Here is a 26,687-nt window from a genome sequence, read left to right on the forward strand (position 1 = left end):
GCGGCAATGTCATTCTGCTGCTGCTGTTGTTTTGGTAAAAGTAATGCAAAAGTAGTGTAATAAGTAACGAGTTACTCTACACAGAAAGTAATATTGTAAAGTAACTTATTACTTTCAAATGAAAGTAACTAGTAATATGTAGTATATTACATTTTGAAAGTAACTTGCCCAACACTGTATAACACTGACCAAGTGTTTTCCTCTTCTGTAATGGCACAAGAATTCTGTGGCTGTGGGAAGTTGTCAAAGCTGATTTCATACACTAACACATCATGTAATGGAAGGTGTCCGGGTAGTGTAGTGGTAGATTCCTTGCCTACCAACACGAGGGTCGCAGGTTCGCGCCCCCGTGTTACCTCCGGCTCGGTCGGGTGTCCATACAGGCACGATTGGCTGTGTCTGTGGCTGGGAAGCCGGATTGAGGGTATGCGTCCTGGTCGCTGCAGTAGCACCACCTTTGGTCGGTCAGGGCACCTGTTCGGGGCAGAAGGGAACTGGTGGGAATACCTGTCCTGCCGGTGAAGCTCCCCGCTGGGTGACGGGTGAAAAAAAGCGGCTATACTCTACGGCTCACCAGATCAGCAGAGGGGGTGCAGCGAACGGGACAGCAGGGGGGGAAAAAATTACCATAGAGCTGAACAGTCACGTGACATTTCTTGCCCCGGAAGAGAGTTCCTCATTCATTTCTCCATAGAGATTTAGAAAAATCCTTCTATAATGAGAATTTTCGATTCCCCCCATCGGTATTTTTTGTTTTTGCTCCAACTGAAATGTTTTATGGTCACTCACGATTCAGTAGGTCACGGGTTAGCTTGGTTCCAGCCTCAAAACTCTTTATATAAGGATTATTCAAAATGTCCATGGAGAAATGAATGGGGAACTCTCTTCCGGGGCAAGAAATGTCACATGACTGTTCAGTTCTATTGGGGGGAAATCAGAAAGAAATAAAAAACATGTAATGTACTGTATGTGTATGATTATACCACAACTCCTCCCCATCACCTCGATAGCTTGCTTTGCACGGTCATGAAATCGGACTGAGTTGAAACTCTACCGAACTGCCTGGATCTCTAAACCTCATTAGTTTACAATATACTGTACTGCAGGGGGTGTTCCCTGTACAGTAGCCTATGCACTGTTCTTGGCACTCTGATTATGTTGATGTATGTTTATACATTTATACTGTATGATTGGTTTACTGTGCCATAGTTTTGCATGTCTGAAATAAACTTGAACAAGCATGAGGAACTTGAAAGTGAGCTCATCACCATTCTTTTATTAGGTACCACCAATATCATGTAAAAAGTATGACATCAATCTCACACAGTCCCACAGAATGAGTTCTCCACACATCTACATGTAGAAAATTACAACAGGACATATGCAGGAATATTCACATTCCCAGATAAAAATATAATTCATAGAATAAATAATCAACGTTATCTAGATACAAGATACATCAGGTTCATTATTAGAATTTGCTTTGGTCCGATATGAGCGTTGAAACACTTTCAGTCTTTCGATTTAAATTGATTTATTTTTTATGTGACCTGTTCTCCTCATTCACTGTTTAAACTCTTGTTTTTGAAGTCAAGGAATTTAAAAGATAAGGAGGAATATTTGAAAATATAAACAAAGTCTCTAACACACCGGACCCCATTTAAAATGGATATTTCTCAGTTGTTAAAGAGAGGACCTGTCCATCAGACTTTGCTGCCAGTTGACCAGCAAATCAGTGGAAGGTGTAGAGCAACAGGAGGATGGTACACACTCCAATCACTCCGCCTAGAATCAAAGTGTCCCGCCTCTTGCGTAAATTGATTCGCTGGATGAGACCGTTGATGGCTGGGAAACGATCTGAAGGACGAGGGAGAGCGGTGAAGGAAATTACTGAAGCATTGAAATGCGAGCGAGAGAAAGACAGGGATAGAGAGACAAAAAGAAAGCAGGAGAGAAAACAGACAGGAGTCATCATAACTAGGGATGTCCGATATTATCGGCCGATATTAGCGTAAAAAATTCATATCGGAAAATATCGGTATCGGTTTTCATGCAGATATATATATATATATATATATCTTTTAATACAGGGGGAGTCTCACTGAGAGCAATGCTCTTTTTCAGGAGTGCCCTGTTCACATTCACGCACACATTCATACCTGGAAGCTGACCAGTACAACCACAGTCTGATCTGTTGGCCACTGAGCAGCTCCACTGGAGCGGTTGGGGTTAACCCATTGATACCGGATGCAGCATTTGCGTGTATATCCCTCATTTGTGTGTGTATCCCTTTAAGACCGTGAACGGGATACACACACAAATGCTGCATCAGGTATCAATGGGTTAAGGGCCTTGCTCAAGGGCACCTCAGTGGTGGTAATGAGGGAGGGGCAAGCGCTGCCTTTTCACTTTCCCCACCCAGATTTATCCTGCCAGTCCCGGGGATTGAACCGACGACCTTCTGGTCACAAGCTCGCTTCTCTAACCGTTGGGCCACCACTGCCCCAATAACACTTACAACTTTAACACAACATGCATATTATATATTAAACTCTTCAGCTACATTAAGCTACATTATGTAACTTTTTACCTGAAATTTTGGTGAAAAAAAAGCCTGCTTATATCGGTAGATATCGGTTGATATCGGTATCGGAAATTAAGAGTTGGACATTATCGGATATCGGTAAAAAAGCCAATATCAAACATCCCTAATCATAACACAACAGGAAAAATACATGAAGCCATCCTAATAGGCCAGCTGTGTGTCAGAGGGCGGGGAGAGAAAACAGACAGGAGTCGTCATAACACAACGGGAAAAATAAATTAAGCCATCCTATCCACCTTATTTTTGAATGCCCCACTGTGCAAATAATTGTGGGTACAAGTTCCGATTTAACGTGACTCATTGTTGCAGCTTGCCATTTTCCTTTGTTATACTCTTTGGCTGCAGAGCCGAATTATAAACCGGAAACTGTGAGTACATTATAAAAGTTATAATATAGTCACGTTATAAACAACTAACCAACGCTGGGAGTCCGTATGGTAACAGTGTTAAAAGTTAAATCAATTTGGTCATTTAGTGGCATTTTACTGCCATGTAACATAGCTAGCTAGCTGCTAACATTAGCCACAGTAGGCTGCGCACTGCGCTCTTAAAGGGATATTTATCGACGAGATTTTTGCCAAGCTGGACCTGATTAGTGATTTGCTCCGTTCGCCCAGATGGGTGTCAAGCTGTCAGCAACAAGGCTGGGAGGATCACACCGGAAGAAAAACGCATAGGCATCATGGCCGCTAGAAATAAGGTGGATAGGCCAGCTGGGTGTCAGAGGGCGGGGAGAGAAATGAGTGGCACAACTTGTAAACATGGTTGAAAGGATACTGGCCAAAGTCGTGACCCTGGTCTGAATGGACTTCAGCATCCCACGCTGAAATGTGATGCTCTCTTTGGTAGCCATGGCAATACTGGAGGGAGAGAGAGAGCATGAGAGATTAGAGCCAGGAAAGTGGCATATTAACGTCCTCACATCATCTCATTAAGTTGCTTTTAATGGTTCGACTAAGAGGACAAAAGAGTAGGAAGTAGTGATGCGCGGGTCGGTTTTCTTTAACACCCGCACCCAACCCAACCCCGTCATTGGAGCCAGACCGCACCGCCCGGCCTGTTAAAATATCTGAAAATGCCCAACCCAACCCAACCCAGCAGCCCGCAAATGGCCAATTTAATGTAATATGTCTCCAGACTCATGCTGGAGTGCAGCAGAGCTCTCCTAGGTGTCCAAACTCTGCCTCCCTCTCTTTCTCTCTCACACACAGACACACACATGCGTGCCGGTGTGCGACAACAGTTGCACTGCTCTGGATGCGTTGCGCGGCTGCTTTCATGTCGTTGAGTTCTTTCTGCTTCGTCGGCGCTACAAACTCAGCTATTATCTGTCTTTCTTCAATTAATCCAGGGTCTTCAAATGGAGGTAGCAGGTAGATGTAGGCTACAGAAACAGTTCTTATTCTTTCCCATTTGTTTTAATTACCTCGTGCGCTCTCAATTGGTCACGTTGCAGTAAAGTTGACAAACAGATCACAGTCGAGTCCACAGAGGAAATCTGCGGTGGCATTCGTTTTATGGACACTTCAAATAATAATTACAGTGACTAATCCTTCCAAAATGTTTGTTTTGAGAGCACATAGGCTACCTCATTTGAAGCGTTTCTTTACTCCACCATGTAGGCTATAGAGAGTGCAGCAGGTGGACTGCTGTAGATGGCTTCAGACTGATTGTGTGTAGGCTATGTGTGAGAGATAAAGGGTTACTCTGCGTGTTTCACTGCTCTAACTAAATTATTTAATAATGTTGCTTTGTCACGTTCTGAGCCTGCCCCGCCCGCACCTGCGATATTTTCATAATTTGCCAACGCAGACCGCCAGCCTGCGGGACCCGGCGGGTTCTGGGTTACCCGCGCATCACTAGTAGGAAGATATGATGGTCTGTTTTAACAGACCTGAACGTGCTGTGTTTACTTGTAGTGTGTGTGTGTGTGTGTGTGTGTGTGTGTGTGTGTGTGAGAGAGAGACACAGAGAAAGATCAAGAGAAGAAAGGAGGAAAGAGAGAGAAGAATAGACCTTACCTTATTGCATTGTCAATAAGACTATCTGAGCTGTGAATATGAAATGTTGAGGGTAAAAAGAAAAACAGTCAGTTTAAAGCATTTTAAATACCTAAACCAAAGAGAATGTGAACAGTTTGTTTCTAAAACCCTTTTAACGATGAAGCCGTAAAAAAAAAAATCCCATGTAGGTGAAACACAGCCGGACGACATGAAACATACGCTGAACACATACAGATCAGCTGCCATTAGCTTAGGTAAGTGTTGGGTCCGGGCTGAGTGGAGCCTCCACCCATCCATCTGTCCACCTCTCCTCTCCCTCTATGCAACCACTGCTGTCCTCTGCCTTCCCTCTCATCCATCATCCACTTTGATTTCTGCTCCATTCCACCCTTTTTGTCACATTTTCCTCCTTCACTGTCTTCTTCTGATGTCATTCTGCTCCCTTTTTTCTTTCTTATTTTTTTTTTACCGTTTACTATCTCAGTCCAGTTACAGGAAAGAGCTTGAGGCAAACATCCACAGCCACAAGCTGAGGTGAGGTGAGTGATGACATGTCCATTCAATCAAGGACATTTGTGTGTGTGTGTGTGTGTGTGTGTGTGCGTGTGCGTGCGTGTGTGTGCACCACACACACACACACACACACACACACACACACACACGCACGCACACGCACACGCACACACACACACACACACACAACCATCTACTCCAGGGGGAGCTACTAAATCTAACCATGCCACCATAATACCCAGAGTGCCTGGCGCCACCGAACAAAGACGCAGTCGGGAGTCGGGGGGGGGGGGGGGGGGCTCGCTACGAGTTGTTAGATTGACGGAAAGTGAAAGGAAATGTTTTAATAAATCTTTTCTTTAATCAATTACCTAGATGCTATAAAATCAAATACGTGTTTGATTTTAAGAATTTTTTTTACCCCTAAAATAAATAGGCTATTTACCCCTGTTTAGCCCAATGTTTTTGTGTATTTTAATCAATCACCTAAACACTATATTATATTATATCATATTATATGATATGAATTATATTATATATCATATATATAGATCAGTGTTGTACATTACTGAAGTAAAATGTTATTTTAGGGGTAAAAAATATATAATAAAAGATTGAATACTATAAAATCTGTCCCTCACAAACACAACAAAGAAGACGTCATCCTGCAATGAAATATGTTTGAAAAGTCTTTAGGTGATTGATCTAATTATCAATTAGAAAACATTCACTTTAGTCAACGTAAACACACCTAACGTTGTCTTTACAACTCTGCCTGCAGAGCCATAGATTTAGTAGCTACTCCAGGGACGGTCAAATGTGGCCCCAGACAGTCCTCATTCAAGTTCGGCCTTCCAGTCAATTTACCATTTTTTAGGGGGGTTAGGGGGGAAACACAGAAAGCACATCACATAGCTGCCAACTAGAGGTGTCACGGTACATGTATTGGTCCAGTGACGTCATAGCATGGGCATCACGGTTGGGTGCGTGTAGTGTGTAGTTATACCTATACCTATTTTCACAGGAGTATCCCTATTTTTAAGCCTTTCTCCCGCTGTGCTGCCACCTGCCGACTGGTCATTTCTCTCATTTTCAGAGTGATACAAATCAGTGGGCTGCGTTTTAAAGCCAGAGGAAAGTTTCTGCTATCCACTGAAACTAGAAGACCTAAGGCATACATTGGTACCCTTGCTTACCACCGATCTGGAATAATCGTTATATTTTATTTAAAAGAAAATCTTTGTGTTACTGTGACTGGATGGAGAAAGGTATTTGGTCGATTTTGCATTTAATGGATTCAAATGGTAATCTTCTCGAGTATAATACGTTTATTGATAAATACAATGTGAATTGCACAAAAAGACAATACTCGGTGGTTATTAACTCATTGAGTGCCAGCCACTTTTGGAGAACGGGCGCTCCCAGTGCCAGAGTTTCAGAGCGTTTTCAGTGATTTCTCGAGGCCCACAGAATATTGTGTGATATTACTATGTAAACACCGAACACGCCCAAAGAACGATGAGACTCTATTGTATCATCAGCAAAAAAAAGTTTATTGATATCATTTTCCGTTCTTTAGTTATCAGCAGTAGAAGATAGGTTGTTTTCACCAAAAACAGACGTTTCAAACTAGAAGCTGAGATAATGAGCCTTTTGTGAAATGAAGCATTTCAAGCACATCACTGACTCTGAAGCTAATATTTTCTGATGTAGTGACGTGGTGTAGTTGTGTGGTGCCCTGCGTGCCCCACTCCCCTCAACTGCAAACTCCTCCTCCGTGGGAGTGTCTCTGGTGGCTCTGCTCGAATCTCTGCTACCTGCGTCAGGCGACGAATCTCTGCATGGAGCTGGGATAAACTCATCCCCACACTAACACACAGCCTGCATGCCGGCGGAGCTGGGAGAAACTCACCCCCACACTAACACACAGCCTGCATGCCAGCGGAGCTGGGAGAAACTCATCCCCACACTAACACACAGCCTAACACGCACCCAGCGTCTATTTTCGGAGCGCTCCGCCGTTTTTGTGCGCCGGCTCCCAGCGCGACACCGAAAAGCCAAACCGGACTGCTGAGAATGGTTTGGCTTTTCCGTGTCGGGTGCTGCTTTTCTGGCGGCTAATCGTGTGGAGAAACTATGCAGCAGAGACAGAGGGGCTCAGTTGTGGGAGCGGATTGGCTGCTGTTCGCAGCTAACGTTAGCTCCAGCCAGAGCAATCTATACGGCTCTGGCTCCAGCATGCATCGGTTTCCGTTTCATCACGGGGCTTCTTCTGCTGTTTTTCCTCACCTTTCTCTAATCTGGAGAGCACTGTCGCCACCTAATGGGTCCGTAAAATAGCTTGTACACCTTCAACATCCACCATATTTTTACAGGAGATGCATCTGGCTTTGATCCACGTCCCACCGTCAAAAAACGCAATTGACGTCTTTAGACGTCATTGGCACTCTACGTTACTATTTGAATTGACGTCTTTAGACGTCATTGGCACTCTACGTTACTATTTGAATTGACGTCTTTAGACGTCATTGGCACTCAATGAGTTAAGCCGATTCCACAAGCAATGGTGAATACGGTTAAAGGGATGTTGCTGTATAATGTTTTCGTTCCACAGCTACCTTCACTGTGTATTGACGGTATCAAATTTAAGGAGAAAAAATGCACAAACAAATTTCTAAGAAGTACTCTTACTTCTGTAATCTTCCCTTTACCAATAAAAAGGAAAAATCTGTTAAAAGATTATCCTGAAGAGATAAGAATTAGAATTCGAACTAGATACCTCACTCTCCATCCCACCCAAAGCTAAAGACACTCACTTTAAAGTAATGAATGATATTTATCCATGTAATGAGTTTCTGAGACAAAGATTTAACCTTGATATGAACAACTGTAGATTTTGTGATTCTGATATTGAGACTGTAGAGCATCTGTTTTTTGTTTGTAATTACTCTAGATCTTTTTCGGAATTGTTTCAAAATTGGATATCTGAAAAAGACCCTCAATCGCCCAATTTAGAATATAATGATATTAAATTTGGAGTTATAATGAAAGATAAACAAATTGAAATGATGTACAATAGTTTAATTATTATGGCTAAACAATTTATTCACCGATGTAGATTTCAAAATGCCAGACCCCTGTTCTTAGTATTCATGAATGAGATAATTAACTTTAAGAAAGCCTTGAAATATGTTAAAACCAAACAAGCATGGAGTGTCTACCAAAACATGCATATCTTGATTCCTGTTTAGAACTCTGACTTAATGTTTTTGCTTTATTTTATTTTGTTGTTTATTTGATTGTCTGTTCCAATTTTGTAAATGCTTAGTCTGAATCTTTTGTATAATGTACCGTTTGTTATTGCCAGACTTTGTTTATTGAACAAAAAAAAAACATTGGTACCGTTGCCATGCTATCTTGTCGGGAAGGGGGCTAAATAATGTTCCAAAGTTGGGAAAAAAATTTGGCGAGGGAAAAACTGACATGGCCATTTTCAAAGGAGTCCCTTGACCTCTTACATCAAGATACAGTATCTGAATAAGAATGGGTTCTCTCGTTAGCTTGCTTGCTAACGGACAAATTGCTAGCTAGCAGCTCGCTAGCCGATTTACCAGCCAGATCAACCGTGGGCCATGTAACCAAACTCAGGGGTAAAACTAAAAACGTGGATCTATGGAGGGACTTTCACCTTAGCTTGGCATGAAACAGAAGACCTGATATCACTGTGTTTTACCACAATAAACAGCTGCTTGGAGTCTAAAGTGGGAGCGTACCTATGTTCCCCGGGTCCTATATTCCCCGGGTCCTATGTTCCCCGTTTTTGTGGGACCGGGGAACATAGAACCCTTCCTAACCTCCCCCAGACCCTAACCCAAAACCTAACCTCTCCCACCCCTCACGCCTAAACCTAAGGTCGGCATTGCGGGTGGTCGGCATAGCGGATAGACACCCCAAATGTTATGGAGAGTGTTAAAAACGGGGAACATAGGACCCGGGGAACATAGGACCCGGGGAACATAGGAATGACCCCTCTAAAGTGATGCACAAAATGGCTGTGACTTGTGATACTGTGGTTTTACTGTAGTTGGCTAGTTAGCTTGCCATTCATTGACATTGTTTAGCTTTAGCTAACATATGGTCTATGGCTAAGCTACTGATGCTGGACATTTGAGCATGTAAATAACATTAACTCATTGAGTGCCAGCCACTTTTGGAGAACGGGCGCTCCCAGTGCCAGAGTTTCAGAGCGTTTTCAGTGATTTCTCGAGGCCCACAGAATATTGTGTGATATTACTATGTAAACAGCGAACACGCACAAAGAACGATGAGACTCTCTTCTATCATCTGCAAAAAAAGGTTTATTGATACCATTTTCCGTTCTTTAGTTATGAGCCGGAGAAGATAGGTTGTTTTGAGCAAAAAGACACGTTTCAAATTAGAAGCTGAGTTATTCCGCCTTTTGTGAAATGAAGCATTTCAAGCACATTCACTGAGTCTGAAGCTAATATTTTCTGATGTAGTGACGTGGTGTAGTTGTGTGGTGCCCTGCGTGCCCCACCCCCCTCTCCCCCCCTCAGCTGCAAACTCCTCCCCACACTAACACACAGCCTAACACGCACCCAGTCTATTTTCGGAGCGCTCCGTTTTTGTGCGCCGGCTCCCAGCGCGACACGGAAATGCCAAACCGGACTGCAGGGAAAGGTTTGGCCCTTCGGCGTCGGGTGCTGCCTTTCTGGCGGCTAATCGTGTGGAGAAACTATGCAGACAGACAGACAGAGGCAGAGGGGCTCAGTTGTGGGTGCGGATTGACTGCTGTTCGCAGCCAACGTCAGCTGCAGACAGAGCGATCTATATGGCTCTGGCTGCAACATGAGCGGTTTCTCTTTCATCACGGGGCTTTTTCCTGCTGTTTTCCGGACCTTTCTCTAAGCACTGTCGCCACCTAATGAGTCCGTAAAATAGGTTATACACCTTCAATAGCTACAATATTTGTACAGGAGATGCCTGAGGCTTTGATCCACGTCCCACCGTCAAAAAACGCAATTGACGAACATACTCGTCCTTGGCACTCTACGTTAGTATCTGAATTGACGAACATACTCGTCCTTGGCACTCAATGAGTTAAAAAATACCAATCATACACATTCAATCATCCTAAAATACACTTCTTATGCACACAAGCATTATATAGAACATACTATAGGCTACCATCGTAACATTTCATGCAGTTACAAAATGGTAGATATGTGTTATTAGTAGGGCTGTGGCGATTCACTTATCTCCCGATTCGATACTATCACGATTCTTGGGTGCCGATTCGATTTATATTGCGATTCTTAAGTATTGCGATTCTACGATTATTGCGATTCGATATTACGATTTATTGCGATTTTTGTTTATTTTTTTCTTTTCTTTTTTTAGTTTGTTTGCTTTTTTACACTAGATTAGAACATGGGAAAAGTTGAATCATACACTAGAGACTGTATATTATATCATGAGTAGGGCTGGCGATATAGTTAAAAACAGGGGCGGACTGGGATCATAATTCAGGCCGGGCATTAGATACCAAGCAGGCCAGGCCGATATGGGCCGACGCGCATGAAATTTGGGCCGTTTGAAGCCCAATTTGGGCCGTTTGAAGCCAGATTTGGGCCGTTTGAAGTCCAATTTTACAATGAGATGCACCCACTTTAACCCTGTGTTAAGTGGGTGCATTAAGTGTAATTATTACTTCAGACTAACTAATAAAGTAATAAAACCACTAGTAAACCAGTAGGTGGCGTCTGGCCTGCTGTTCAGTGAGTGGCCTGACTGCAAGCACCCCATTGCAGTCATTGCGATTATCGATTCTGGAATAAAAGATCGATTCAAAAAATCGTGACATTAAAAATCGCGATACTTAGGTGAATCGATTTTTTCCCCCACCCCTAGTTATTAGTGTACATTACCTAGTGTATTTTTACGCTCTCACAACAGTTATTTTCAAAAAGCAAGGCTCATGTTCATGAGAAATGCGCCTGTACACTTGAATCCTGATGATTGAATGTTTGTATGATTCATATTTTTAACGTGACTATTAACGTGCCAAAATGACTGATAACATCAGTATCTTAGCTTGTTAGCTAATCTATAGCTGCCGGACATTTTTTAGCATGTTATGCCCACGTACTGGCAGGCTGAGTACATCTGGTACCCACACAGGACTTTTTAAGACTGTGCAGGTACAACACTGTCAGACTGATGCTACATTGTTCCCACTCCCAGTGGAGTCTTTGTTGTACTGGACTCAGATCCTAAACTGCAACCAATTGAATATAATATACAACCTAAAAGCCCCCGTGGTCTGCTTGAAAATGCAAATAATTATTTATATTCCCGCGTTAAAGTGTTTATGTGTTTATGTTTATATGTTTATGTTTATGTGTTTATTATAAGTTGTTTTCAGTCCAATCTCTTACTTTCTCAGATGATCGTGTTCCTTCAGGAAGAGCTCAGTCCGTCTGTTATTCACACCTGTGCCGCTCTTATAGGACCTGAGAGAGAGAGAGAGAGAGAGAGAGAGAGAGAGACACACACACACACACACACACACACACACACACACACACACACACACACACACACACACACACACACACACACACAGATAGAATGAGAAACAGAAAGATACATGGTATGAGATTAAATCAATAATCCCTATGGGGAGTAGGGCCGATTAATCGTTTTTTAGATGCATCGCGATGAGTCACGTGATGATTAAAATCGATTAACAATGTTCGATTATCGATTTGCAAAAAATTGCAATTTTTCTTTTTCTTTTTTTTTCTTTTTTTGCAATTTCTTTTTTGCTTTATTTGCAAAAGATACGGTATTTCGCCCGGAAAGCAGTTCCTTAACTGTAAAACGAGACCAAAACCGAAGTACTGGAAACTGGAATCACTGAAGAAAGCATGCAGGGTGGCTGTAACATGTGATGCGTGGACTTCAGTCGCAACTGAAGATAATGGAGGTACATTTGTTTGTTTACTTTAATTAATGGATACTGACTAGGGGTGTCACGATACACTCAGTTCACGATACGATACGTATCACGATACTGGGTTCACGATAACGATACGATACGATTTTAACAATATTTTTTTAAACTTGAATAATGACAATATATGACTGGAAAAGTAGTATTTTATTTGAAATGCACAAATACAAAACATGCTGTTGTGGGAAATTGTTATTACAATAACAACTAGAAAAAACATGAGATTGGAGATAAGGCTTATCTTGAAATAGAATGAGTTACACCGTCACTTAGATTTACTTTGAACTAAAATGTTTCTCAGCAGTATAAATTCTCATTATGCATCTTCAGTTTTTCTTCAAACTCAAACAACAAGACTTTTCTTAGTCTATTTTTTATGCATCTTCAATTTTTCCTGTCAAGTAAACAGTTTTGCCAGAAACTCAATTGAATGGTTTCTCTCCTGTATAACTTCTCATGTGTCTCTTCAGAGACTTGTTCAACTGAACTACTTTCCACACATTGAACTTCAACAAACAAAGACGTTTCTTTGTCTATTTAAAAAAAAAAAAAAAAATCACGATATGAGATTTCATCTCAACGATACATATCGTGACGTTTTACTATCGCGAAATTTCGTGGGACGATATATTGTGACACCCCTAATACTGACAAATATACCTTGCTTAAAAAAAATCCTGTTTGGTGAAAAAGATGCATCGAAAATCGTGATTAATCGTAATAATCGTTTAATAATCGAATCGTAGCACGCCCTTAATCGTAATCGAATCGAATCGTGAGGTGCCTAAGGTGGCACACCCCTAATGGGGAGTAGCATAGAGAAAACAGAATCTAGATGGCAAATGCAACTGACAGTTACCACACAAGAACCTATCAAGTAGAAATACATGAATGAAAAGCATGAAAATATGTCAATTATAACTGAGGCAAAGAAAATATTAATAATGAAAAGATGTATGATGTGGGGGGAAAAGCCAAAAAAGAAGAAGAAATATATCCAAACAAATAAGGAAAAACATGAGAAACTGGGTAGGGAAAAGCAGAGAAGGAAGAGAGGAATCGATATCAAAAGCATAACCCTCGCGGGGGGACGGTGGTGCAGTGGTAAGCGCTGTCGCCTCACAGCTAGAAGGTCCTGGGTTCGATTCCCACCTGGGACGCTGTGAGCGCTGAAGGAGTGCGTGCCCGTCCGCATGTCCTCGAGTGCCCGCCGCCCGGGCGGGGTCGTCAAAAGGGCCTTTCTGTGTGGAGTTTGCATGTTCTTCTCCCCGTGCCCCCTGGGGGTTTCCTTCATATAGGAACCCCCTTCACCAAAACATGCAATATCCTGGTCGCTGATGTGGTTCCTCCTCTGCTCGTTAGGGGCGCCTGTTCGGAGGGAGGGGAACTCGTAGGAATAGCGTGATCCTCCCACGTGCTATGTCCTACCGGTGAAGCTTCCCCTGTCAGGTGAAAAGAAGCGGCTGGCTAACTGCCCATGTCTCGGAGGAAGCATGGAACCAGTTTTGGCTCTCCACAGATTGGCAGAGGGTGGAGTAGCAACCAGGATAAATAAATTAAAATTAGCACTAATGGGGGATAAAAATGGGGGAGGGGGGGGGGGGCTCCACACCACGGAGCTCCCGTTTAAAGCCTTTTTATTGTGTGTGACGTTTTGAGCCGAAGCTCTTCCTCAGACGCTTTCAAAATGTCACGCAGCACGCTCACAAGAAAAAGCCTTTAATGGTGCATGTGAATCCTTCTTTTCTCTACTTTGCAAGGTCTTTTTGATCCAGCACACCAATCCCAGTGTCTTTTGGATGTGCGTGTCTTTTTCCCCGTATTGCTGCAAGATTCTCTGTCAACAGACGCTCTCTCTCTCCCTCCCTTTAACTGAGGACTCTGGCCTGTGATTATGGGACTTCCTGCATTCAAGCTTTTAAGTCATTAGCTCGGCTTTACATCTGCCCACAACAACTCTGTGCTCCATCTTTTATTTACACCATCTCCTCCTCCTCCTCATCTCAGACTAACCATCTATCAATCGTCCGTTGTTTCTCTTCCATTCCTCCACACCTCTCACACCTCTTCTGGTCCTTGTTCGGATTCGGACTCATCATCTTTACAATCGGTCAACACCTAAATCAGAATCAGTGCAACCTCTCTTTCTCTCTCTCTGCCGTGCATCTGTCGCTCTGTTCTTCTCTGATAAAGCCTTTCTCTGGACCGGGCGGGCGGGCCAGACGTAAGCACTCTCTCTCTCTCTCTCTCTCTCTCTCTCTCAGCTCGGCCTGAATGAAAGCCTTGCGGTTTGATTTACTGTAGGAGGCACTTAGGAAGAATCTCCCCAGAGAGAGAGAGAGAGAGAGAGAGAGAGAGAGGGGGGAGACAGACAGACAGAGGGGGAGGGGCCAGAGAGAGAGAGAAAGGGGGGAGACAGACAGACAGAGGGGGAGGGGCTAATAAGATGAGGAGAGGGAAAGAGGATATTACAAGATAAGAGGGAGGAAGATTATTAGAGCAGTGGTTTTCAAACTGTTTCACGTCAAGGACCCCTAAACTGACACAAAATAGACCACAGAGACTTTGTCTCAGGGTCCCTATCTGATACAGCTTCTTTTTTTTCTTTTTTTTACCTTTATTTATACAGGGGGAGTCTCACTGACAGCAATGCTCTCTTTTTCAGGAGTGCCCTGTTCACATTCACACAGACACATTCACACCTGGAAGCTGACCAGTACAACCACAGTCTGATCTGCTGGCCACTGAGCAGCTCCACTGTCTGGAGCAGTTGTGGTTAAGGGCCTTGCTCAAGGGCACCTCAGTGGTGGTAAGGAGGGAGGGGCAAGCGCTGCCTTTTCACTTTCCCCAGCCAGATTTATCCTGCCGGTCCCGGGGATTGAACCGACGACCTTCCGGTCACAAGCTCGCTTCTCTATCTGATACAGCTTTTGCTTTTAGATGTTTTATTACAGAAAGCGTATGAAACCCATGACCAAAATAGTCCTACATTCTGTCATTGTGTTACTATGGATGGAATTATAGTGAAAATAAACGATCCCCCTTTTGCTGGGGACCCCACTTTGAGAACCACTGTATTAGAGGGTATAGGGGTTATATATATATATATATACCGGTATATATATATATATATATATATATATATATATATATATATATATATATATATATATATATATATATATGAATTGTATAAACTCACTCGATGTCTCTGTGGACGGAGCCCAGCAGGTCTTCTCGCTCTCTCAGGCTGAGGAAGTTGCTTTTGGTTTTGTGGAACTCGTGTGTGTAATCCTACAGGATGGAGAAACAGAACTCGTGTGTAATCCTACAGGATGGAGAAACAGAACTCGTGTGTAATCCTACAGGATGGAGAAACAGGCTGCTAGCACCAATAATCACATTCAATAGACACATCTCAGAAGTGTGAGGTTTGGATAAACACATTTCTACTATATAGGCTTACAGGGCAAGCTGACAGAAGATGACAGCTCCAGAAAATGACGAAAGTGAGTTTATTTTATTTACCTGTAAGATGTCTCTGTGTCTCTGTAAGGTGTGCATCAGTGCTGCATTGTGTGACGAAGCTCCAGGCGTGTTTGTGTACTCTGCCATCTTGTCATTAACTGTTGTTAACTGACAAGAAAAACAGACAGGCCAGACATCAAGTACTCAGTTTACCATATAAACAGACAGGCCAGACATTAAGTACTCAGTTTACCATATAAACAGACAGGCCAGACATCAAGTACTCCGTTTACTCAGCTTCTTGGCAGTGATCTCAAAACATTCCAGAATATGAGAGACCAACTTCTTCTTTCAGGTATATTTCGTTTACTTTCAGCTGTTATTTTTAAATGGGTAAAACAATAGAGTACCGCAAGGATGATGTATTTTTGTAGTCATAAGGCGGACGTCCCGGACTTCCTGGATCTTACAGGGAAAAGTCAATGGTGTTTTAGAATGGGGATTTCACTTCAATGCATACAATAAGGTCTGTGGTTAACAAAAGTTTATGGGAGTGGTAATTTGGGTTCAGCAGGATAATCTTCATGAATGTGAATCACTTTTATGCCTACGTTTCAAAAGTCATAAAAGTGATTCACGTTTGTGAAGATTATCCTGCTGAACCCAAATTACCGCTCCCATAAATATTTGTTAACCACAGACCTTATTTTATGCATTTAAGTGAAATCCCCATTCTAAAACCCCATTGAATTTTCCCCGTAAGATCCAGGAAGTCCAGGACTTCCGCCTTCCGCCTATTCACCTTATTCTTTGCCCACACATGGACGCTTCCGCATTACGTCATTTTGTAATAGTATTTCCGTTTTGACTTGCCAAAAACCCCGCAGGCAAAATGGCCGCGCACACAACCCCTCTAAAGAGGCAAAATTACTCCCCCATAAACTAACATATCTTGGCCAATACGTATGTAACATACAAAATAAAACAACCCGTAATATCTTAATTTTATGTAGAATGCAGAGGACATGTAACTGTTTAGTTAAACTTGCATTCCAGGAATATTGTGCTCTTAAGATGACGTTAGTGGAGTGGACGTTAGGTTGCGCACCTATGTTAGGTTGCGTAACCTATGTGCGATTCGAAATAACGCATCCGAGATAGAAACGTTATGAATATAGCCACGTTATAAACAACAAACTAACGCTGATGATCCGTATGGAATCAGTGTTACTCGACATGGTTAAAGGTTATATCAATTTGGTCATTCAGTGGCATTTTACTGCCATATAACATAACTAACTAGTGGCTAATATTATTAGCCAGAAGGCAACTAGCGCTGAACCGGAAGAACAAATACGTTTGCGTTGAACGCGGAAGAGAGAAAAAGTGGGCGTGGTGAATAAGGTGAATACAAATATGTCATCCCTACGAGACCAACTTCTTCTTTCAGGAATATTTCGTTTACTTTCAGCAGTTTTTTAATGGGGAAGGAACTTAAAAGTAAAGTAAACATGTGTATCACAATGACATCATCCTCTGTATAATGAACACATTTTTTCCCAGTAAGACAGGAAGGCGAACTTGTATCAGGACTAGGGATGCAGCGGTATGAGTTTTTGATGGTATGATAACTTTGGACAAAAATACCACGGTTTCGCGGTATCGCGGTATTGCGGACCTTTATCTGCGGACCATCTGTGTTTTTACAATAGCCTAAATATTCCCATACAGCCGACGTCGTCTTTTTAGATGGGGGGGGGGGGGTTTGGGGGGTCCTTGCGTTCTCCTGCTTTATCACACACACGGTTGTAAACACAGTCAGGGACAGCTCCTCACTACTGTGCGTCTAGGTAGGCATGCAGCAAGGGGGAGGGGCCGCGTAAGCTGCACTCTGCAAGCGACCTGGGCACTTTGTTTTGGGGAAACAGCTGATACTGTGGGGAAGGTATGACGGCAAATCTTAGCGGTTTTGATACCGTGACTTTTTCAAACCGTGGTATACCTTCAAACCGGAAACCGCTGCATCCCTAATCAGGACCCAGGAGCTGGAAAAGCTAAATATAAAGTTGTGTGGCTACTTCTTTGTCTGTTGAGAACTCATATGTACTAATGTTTTCAAAGCCTCTTTCATATTTTGGCACATTATCTTATATTTGACATATATTTCTTTCAACTTCTCCTGAAAGAAGCCCTGAAGCCCCACAAAGTGACCCTGCTACTGCACTCCGTATATTATAATAATATACTCATGCAGCAGTCAGGGTCACACAGCCTTCTGATAGGCAATAAGGGGGAAAGGCTGTTCAAAACGCTCTCCTACCCGTCTCCGACGTCCGATTGCAGATCCGAAGATATGATAGTCCTCCTACGGAAGCCAGCAATTTAGCCGGCGCTGTTAAAATGATACTGCTGCGCGAAACAACCGTTTAAAAGCAGTCTTTCCACAGCCTGTGCTGAATTTACAGCAGGTTGTGTTTGATCTCACTAATATCATGGTGCACCGCTTGCATGCGGCGAGCAAACACATGCAGGAGACGGCGGCTCAGTCAGTGGTCAACGCAAATCCAGCGCACCTGGGAAGCAAAACATGTCATGAAATACTCAAACTCTCAAGGTTCCTGTCGGCACTAGGAAGCGTCTCCTCTCCTAAATACGGCACAGGCTGTGGAAAGACTGCTTTTAAACGGTTGTTTCGCGCAGCAGTATCATTTTAACAGCGCCGGCTAAATTACTGGCTTCCGTAGGAGGATTATCATATGTTCAGATCTGCAATCGGACGTCGGAGAGGGATAGGAGAGCGTTTTGAACAGCCTTTCCCCCTTATTGCCTATGAGAAGGCTGTGTGACCCTGACTGCTGCACCAGTATATTATTCTAATATACAGAGTGCAGTAGCAGGGTCACTTTCTGGGGCTATGAAGCCCCTGGACTATGTCTGTAGGGCCACATGGGAGTGAGATGTTTGACTTACACTGGCCAACAGCTGCTCCAGTTCAGTTGTCATGGCCACCAGCATATTGTCTTGAGATGAAGCCACAGAGTTCGACTGTCTACTGAAAATGAAAGTAAGTGGCAGAAAGCAACAGTGATGTCTTAAAGAGAAGATATAGACCAGGGGTGCTCAAATTCTTTCCCATGAAGGGCCAAAACTCAATCTGGATGGAGGGCCGAGGGCCAAAAATAAACGTTGTGGAATTACATTAACACATTCACTGCCAACAGTTTTTTTTTTTTACTGTAGGTAGCTTCTGCCAAGGGTTTTTTTGAGGATTCTGGCTCATCTTTCAAGAGCCGAGGATTATTTTCTGCTAGGATTTTGTGAACACAAAATATCTCAAAAGAACTAATAGAATGTGTGCTTTCTCTGTCTAAAAGAGTTAGTGTGTAGAGTTAGTAGTTATGTAGGCATTAGCAGTTGAATACAGCATGGTTTCAGCGTCTGAAAATGAAAGGTGAGGAAAAATGCCTTTTTGTGAAATTCGATAGAACAGTCACTTTAACCATTTATTTTTGGCATCAAAGACATCAGACATCTAAACAATTTGTTCTGAACAGTATTTTCCTCCATAACAGCACCCGCACCCCCCTCTCCTTCAAACTCCTCCCTCTGTGGGCGTTCTCCTCCTCCCTCCTTGGCTCTGCAGCGGGTGTGTCACAAGCGAGTTTCTGCTGCCTGTCTGCTGCCTGGCGGCCCCTCGTCGGGCGAGCCTGGATGGGGCTCGCTCGTTTCTTGGGGTTTCGGTTGAGCGCTTTGATGAAGCTTTTGCGATTCTGGGCTTTATGCTGCGTGTTTCAAAGTGTGTTGCACCCAGTCTATTTTTGGAACCCCCCACCGTTGTGCGTCACAGTTGTGCGCCAGCGCAAAAGCGTTTTCGCCAAACGATTCTACAGTATGATAATGGTTTCCTCACGCTTTTCCCTGCAGTTTTGGCTCGCTTTCTCTAGTCTGGAGAGCACTGTCGCCACTTAGCGGGTCGGTGGAATGGGTTGTACACGTTCGGTGGCTCCCATATTTTTATAGGAGACGTAAAAGGGTTTGATCCACGTCCCACCGTCAAATTTTTTTTTTTTTTTTTTCTGACGAGTTGACTCGTCATTGGCAGTCAACCGTTGGTTTCTGCTTGACGAGTTGACTCGTCAACGGCAGTGAACGTGTTAAAATGTATTGTGTTTTATAGAAAATTAACATTCTAAATCTAAAATAACATTTCAATATAATAATCGACTTTTTATCTGTTTGGTAATTGTAATAATTTGCAATTGGTTATATATATATAAACTAGAACGACCGCAACGCGGACTTATGCCTCCGCCATTAGTTCATTCTGGAGTCCAAGTCGCCATTTGAGGCAAATTGGAAGAGATTCCGTCAAGGCGCTCCTGTGATGTTGCGTTACAGAGCTTGGAAATTGGGTGTGTGAGAGGTCACAGTGACCTTGAACTTTGACCACCAAAATGTAATCAGTTCATCCTTGAGTCCAAGTCGATGTTTGAGACAAGTTTGATTAAATTCCGTCAAGGCATTCCTGAGATATCGCGTTAACAAGCTTGAAAATGGCGTTGGAGAGCTCACCTTGACCTTTGACCTTTGACCACCAAAATCTAATCAGTTCATCCTTGAGTCCAAGTCGATGTTTGAGACAAGTTTGATTAAATTCCGCCAAGGCATTCCTGAGATATCGCGTTAACAAGCTTGAAAATGGCGTTCGAGAGGTCACAGTGACCTTGACCTTTGACCTTTGACCACCAAAATCTAATCAGATCATCCTTGAGTCTAAGTCGATGTTTGAGGCAAATTTGATGAAATTCCGTCCAGGCGTTCCTCAGATATCGCGTTAACAAGCTTGAAAATGGCGTTCGAGAGGTCACGGTGACCTTGACCTTTGACCTTTGACCACCAAAATCTAATCAGATCATCCTTGAGTCTAAGTCGATGTTTGAGGCAAATTTGATGAAATTCCGTCCAGGCGTTCCTCAGATATCGCGTTAACAAGCTTGAAAATGGCGTTCGAGAGGTCACAGTGACCTTGACCTTTGACCTTTGACCACCAAAATCTAATCAGATCATCCTTGAGTCTAAGTCGATGTTTGAGGCAAATTTGATGAAATTCCGTCCAGGCGTTCCTCAGATATCGCGTTAACAAGCTTGAAAATGGTGTTCGAGAGGTCACAGTGACCTTGACCTTTGACCTTTGACCACCAAAATCTAATCAGATCATCCTTGAGTCTAAGTCGATGTTTGAGGCAAATTTGATGAAATTCCATCCAGGCGTTCCTCAGATATCGCGTTAACAAGCTTGAAAATGGCGTTCGAGAGGTCACAGTGACCTTGACCTTTGACCTTTGACCACCAAAATCTAATCAGATCATCCTTGAGTCTAAGTCGATGTTTGAGGCAAATTTGATGAAATTCCGTCCAGGCGTTCCTCAGATATCGCATTAACAAACATCGTACGGCCGTACGGACGGACAACCCGGATCCATAATGCCTCCGGCCTGGCTATCGCCGGCGGAGGCATAAAAAAAACATCTGCATTTGTGGGGAGCTTAAAGGAGAACTTACCTCCAAAACACTTTTTTTCAGCTTTTAACCAATATATATGACTTTGGGGGTGATGTGTGAAGAATTCTGGTCAGAATTTCCACATTTGACACCAAACTGTTGCCATTTTACCATTTGTATCATTTTTCAGCAGCATACCTGGCATAAGCGCCCTCTAAGGGTCGAACGCTGCTTTTTTTTCTTTTCTCAAATGAATGGGATATTTGGTACAACCTGACGTCAGGTTGTCCCCAAAGACTATGGGATTTCAAGATAGTTACTCCCCTACTCCCCCTGTACCCTTTCGGCTCCTCACAACTCCAAGCCTATTCCCATGATGTCACTTGACCTGTTAATTTATTACAATCGCCTGTTATTTTCCTACCAACTCCTATGTAACACAATACTATCAATAAACGCCACTATAATCATAAAAGGAAGGACATAGCAAGTAAATCATTCCCAACCTTTTTCATACTAAGGGGCCCTATGATGAGATTTGGTCTCATGTAAATCTTTTTTTTTTTTTTTTATAGCCTAGATATGATTTTGTCCAGAATTCCATATAATTAGGTTGAGAGACAACGAATGCTGGAATCCTCTCAAGGACGACTGGTGGTCTTCTGTGCCCCTTTTCGCTGGGGACACAGAGCTGCTGCACTGACTGCCCGGAGGGAGGGAGGGGTTTATTGTGTGTTTGCAGCAATCAGCTCCGAGAGCCCAGCATCAAAGTGAGAGCCTCACTTTCATCCTTCCGCAAACAAATCTTATCGCAGCGCACATGTAAAATATAACGCTATACTACGACGTGACAACGTGACAAAGCTTCTCTAAACACATCGGCTATCATTATTTCCCTGCATCCCTCCTACTGAGATTATATCGGTATTGATTTTGGACAGACTGAATGCGCGGAGGAGGAGGAGGAGGAGAGATCTGCAGCTGTGCCCTGAGTAGCCCTGTGCCCGTCTGTGAAAAGCGTCCTGTCCAGTCGCACCTTCGCAAACAGATGCGGGATTCCCTCAATCCTGTACCCAATCTCAGACTGTATTGAGCAGAAAAATCGCACACCAGCTATTTCTGTCTGTGTTTGTTTGTTGCTCCGTGAGGTTACAGAACGCCCCATGCAGGAGGCTGTTTCGCCAGCCGTGGTCTGGCAGGAGGGAGGAGGCGCAGCCTGCACTGCGCTGAGAGGAAAACTTTTGCACAACTTTTAACAAGAATCACGAAAAGCCCCCAAACTAAAATGAAAAAGGGACTACTGTATATGGCAACTTGGACGAGGGAATGACGTAGAGAAATCTCGCATTGTGTTACCCCAGAACGGGGGGTTTGTCGTATTGTGCGGTGTGCTGCTGTAACGAGCCCACGTCACTTTGCTCTCGTAACGTAGTTTGAGTAGTTTCCATAGAGATACATGCAGAAAAATAATTCAATTTCTAGTTCGCCACTGAATTACCAAATTGATATAACTTAAAACCATTTTGAGCAAAGCTGTTTCCAAACAGGCCACCAGCGTTGGCTAGTTGTTGATATTTATAAAGATATTGCCCCTCTCAAATAAATTATTTTTGAGGCAGTAGTGTCGTTAAACCTACCCAAAATTATGCATAAGGAGTGGTTACAGTTAACTCCTCCTGGTAATTAGTATTCAAGCTCCACCTCTGTCTGCTCCCATTCAAATAGTGAATACATTGAAGGAACTGGAAGTTGGTCTGTTGACAGGTATGAGAACAGAGCTTCCATGTGCGCACATGTATAATAAATCATATTCTTTTTAAGCAAATAGTGTTGGATTATTTAGGAAGTAGGAAAATTCTTACGACAGTTTGGTGCGAAACCCGGTCGAAGAGGGACGGTGGTCTGGAGCCTGTTTAAAGTCACCTGGGAGCAGTGAACAGTCGACAAAGAGGGCTGTTTGGGCCTCACACTGCTCAGAGGTGAAGCAGCGGGTGGAGAGACCATAATTAACGGGTAAGTTGCCTATTTGCTTTGAAATTCTATGATGGATTGTAGAAAAGATATGGGTTTTGAGATATAATTTCAGTCTAATTACGTTGTGAGCTAGAAGTCAAGTCAAGTCAAGTCAAGTTTATTTATATAGCCCTAATTCACAAGCATGTCTCAGAGGGCTTCACAGAAAGTATGTCTAGCTGATTCTAGCTAACACACAGTAACAAGAATATACAGAATAAAGATAACATTTGAACATTTGAAGAAAGCAGGAGAGTGGAGGAGGGAGGGAGAGGGAGGAGGGAGGAGAGGGGGGAGGTGGGGAGAAAATAGGAAATGTGGAGGAGGAGAGAACAGAGGAGGAGAGATGAGGGTGCAGGGGAGGGAGAGCCAGGGTAGGGGTAGGGTCTAGGGTTGGGGGAGGGGAGGGAGTAGGATACGGGCCCGGATTAGGGCGAGGGTGGGGAGAAATGGGAAATGTGGAGGAGGAGAGAACAGAGAAGGAGAGGGTGCAGGGGAGGGAGAGCAGGGGGAATGTGAGAGGGAGGAGAGGGCAGAGAGGAGGAGAGAACAGAGAAGGAGAGGTGGGAGGGCGCAGGGGAAGGAGAGCAGCGGGAATGTGAGAGAGGGGAGAGGACAGAGAGGAGGAGAGAACAGAGAAGGGGAGGTGGAAGGGTACAGGGGAGGTAGAGTAGAGGTAGGGTCTAGGGTGGAGGGAGGGAGTAGGATACGGGCCCGGATTAGGGCGAGGGTGGGGAGAAAATGGGAAATGTGGAGGAGGAGAGAACAGAGAAGGAGAGGTGGGAGGGTGCAGGGGAAGGAGAGCAGGGGGAATGTGAGAGAGGGGGGAGGACAGAGAGTAGAGGTAGGGTCTAGGGTGGAGGGAGGGAGTAGGATACGGGCCCGGATTAGGGCGAGGGTGGGGAGAAAATGGGAAATGTGGAGGAGGAGAGAACAGAGAAGGGGAGGTGGGAGGGTGCAGGGGAAGGAGAGCAGGGGGAATGTGAGAGAGGGGGGAGGACAGAGAGGCAGAGAAGGAGAGGTGGGAGGGTGCAGGGGAAGGAGAGCAGGGGGAATGTGAGAGAAGGGAGAGCAGGAAGTGGCAGGGATTCAGGAAAATAGGGGAGAAGAGGAGAAGGAGCAGAGGGGGGGAGAATGAGGAGAGAGCAGGAGAAGGGAGGGGGGGGCGGTGGGATGTGGGGGAGGAAAGAGCATGGAAAGAGAGGAGAACAAGAAGGGGGAAGAAGGGAAGAAGCGGGGGAAGGGGGAAAGAGAGGGGGGGGGGAGAAGATCAGACAACTGACTACTCTAAGCATTAACCAGAGCTAACTGGGACATAGTATCTAGCTAATCTACAGCCTAATCTGGCCTATCCTACCCTGCTCTAGTCTGATTTTAGCCTGAACACTAACAGGTCAGCCTTAGGCTGTAGCTAATCTATCGCCTACCTAAGCTGTTCTAAACCAACCGGCAGCCCTCGACCAGTGATGAAGAGCACCGATGCCCCCCGACCCGGCCCCCGCCCACATAAGGCGTGGGAGGGAAGGCCAGGCCGGGACACAGCGGCACCCCCTCACCCCCAGTGAACGCAAGAAAACCTTTCCACCATATGGTGGCAATCCACACATGGATCGCCACATGGATTGCCCCAGTGACTTGGCTGAGGAGGAACCTTGTGAGGTCGTTGTGCTAGGGGCCAATTGCTGCGGCCCGGGCGGACCCAGCCCCCACGCGACCCGCCCCCCCAGCCCCCAGCCACCAGCATAGTGACTGAGAGCGTGAGAGCAGGCCACGCGGGGGACGGGCCCACCCAGGCCACAGCAGCGGACCCCCATCTGGGGACTCCCCTCCGAGACAGGCCGAGAGATGCCGGGCTAAACCATGCACAGAGTTTCCGATAATGAAACTCTGTGAATGGTTTAGAAGGGTTGGTCTGTGAGCCTCGAGAAACCACTATGCAATGTAAGCATTAGATGCTATAAAACCTCATTAGATGAGAAGATAAACCATTAGATGGGAATTAAATGCATTTAGAATGTATGGCGCGTCAGAGAAATTCCAGTTAGACTGGTACTACCATTAGATGGGTATATAAAACCTCATTACATGAGGCGTTTAGAACGTACCGTTAGACGAGACCATTAGATGGGCGGGTTTTTATCAAAAGCAGAATTGTTCACAAGGTGTGCGAATGACGCCTTAAGGCTGAATTATGCTCACCCTGCCGTGAAGGGCGTGGGGGTGGAGCGAGGGGCGGGCGCGTCAAATTACGTAAATGTGTTGGGCGTGGTTATGCGCGTGGTCCAGCGGCCGCTCGCGTTGTGCCTGATATTTTTTCTAACAGCGCGAGCTTCTCTCCAAACATGGCTGCATACAAACCATTGAGCCCTGAACACTGAGCTGTGTTTTCGCCACATTTCTTGACCCATGTGGTAGGCTATAAACTTAGATTTGCAACTGTTCGTTTTTAGTCATTTCACCAAGTAAATGTGTTGTGTTAAGAGCATTATTGAGAGAGATTAAAAGCAGCACAGAGTAGTAGGCTATCAGGGCTGAGTAGTAAAAACGGCTTTCAGTAAAAACAAGTTTGGTGAGTCCTTCATGTGCTGATGTGCGGTCGTTTGAGAGTGAAAGCGCACTCAGTACTGCACAGCGTTTCATTGCGACTTTTCACGGGCTGTTCTTCTCACCATTGTACAACATGGTGATCACTTTCTGAGTATAATGGCATCTGCCCCAGCGCGAGGTCTGCACGGTGACTACGGAGACTCGCGGGGCCCCACCCCCACGGAGCTTTGCTCGAGCATAAGAGCACCTTTAGAGGCTGGTACTTTTTATGCTCTAGTTAAAGACCTGAGACATTAGATGTTAGTATAAAACCATTAGATGGAAATTAAAATAGGTTAGAACTAAACAGATTTAGAATCTATAGTAACTAGGTTACCTATCTAGACAGATTTATAATCTGCACGGATTTAGAATCGGACGTAACTAGGTTACTTATAACTAATAATTCAAAGAAAAAGCCGGCGGTGGTTTCTGAGGGGGGAGTACCCTGCTCCCAAGTGTTGCGGTCTCTAAGTGTGTTGAGCGGAGGCACAATTGAGACGGGTTCTATAGCCTATAAGAGATATTCAATGTTGGTGTCATTGTATGTTAAATGTGCATTCGTTGAAGGCCTTGTAACTGTGAGTGAATGAATGTGTATACAGCTGAGTGGTATGTCTGGCTGATTGAATGACTGTGTAATTGTGAGTTGAGTGCTTGATGTGGATGGAGCAAATAGTCATTTAAAAGTGAGTAAAACTGTACAGTAACATGGGGTCGCAGCAAAGCCTTCAGGCTGCAAAGGGGCCGAAAATGGGGTCACCTTATAGGATAATGGAAGGCAAGTATGGTGAAGTAGCTGTGAAATATTCTGAGAAATGGACAATATGGAGTGGGGGAGAGTGGCCTCCGGGGGGGCTCCTTTTATATAGATAGGATTAAGGATGTAATAAAAGTGGTGCAGGCCAAAAGGTTAAAAAAGGCAGATGAGGAAGGAAACAATTTGGCTCTGCGTCTGTGG

General features: G+C 44.2%; 1 protein-coding gene across 2 annotated transcripts in view; it reads right to left on the minus strand.

Moving 5' to 3' along the window:
• Positions 1–1,290: 1,290 nt before the first annotated feature.
• LOC310773698 (Golgi SNAP receptor complex member 1-like) overlaps positions 1,291–26,687 on the minus strand; it is a gene marked incomplete at its 5' end in the record, with an annotated part of 28,402 nt that continues 3,005 nt past the window's right edge. Inside the window, 7 exons of one of the 2 annotated variants that reach the window (XM_083633629.1) lie at positions 1,291–1,857; positions 3,383–3,465; positions 4,627–4,656; positions 11,580–11,654; positions 15,360–15,451; positions 15,686–15,793; positions 18,596–18,674. In XM_083633629.1, the coding sequence (XP_083489755.1) occupies positions 1,733–1,857; positions 3,383–3,465; positions 4,627–4,656; positions 11,580–11,654; positions 15,360–15,451; positions 15,686–15,793; positions 18,596–18,674 (592 nt within the window). In that variant the 3' untranslated portion in view covers positions 1,291–1,732. Of the gene's footprint in view, positions 1,858–3,382; positions 3,466–4,626; positions 4,657–11,579; positions 11,655–15,359; positions 15,452–15,685; positions 15,794–18,595; positions 18,678–26,687 lie in introns of both variants that reach the window. The other variant, XM_083633628.1, reaches the window with a different exon arrangement.

Source organism: Poromitra crassiceps (genome assembly GCF_964638095.1).
Source record: "Poromitra crassiceps genome assembly, chromosome: 1".
In the NCBI taxonomy this organism is placed as follows: Eukaryota; Metazoa; Chordata; class Actinopteri; order Beryciformes; family Melamphaidae; genus Poromitra; species Poromitra crassiceps.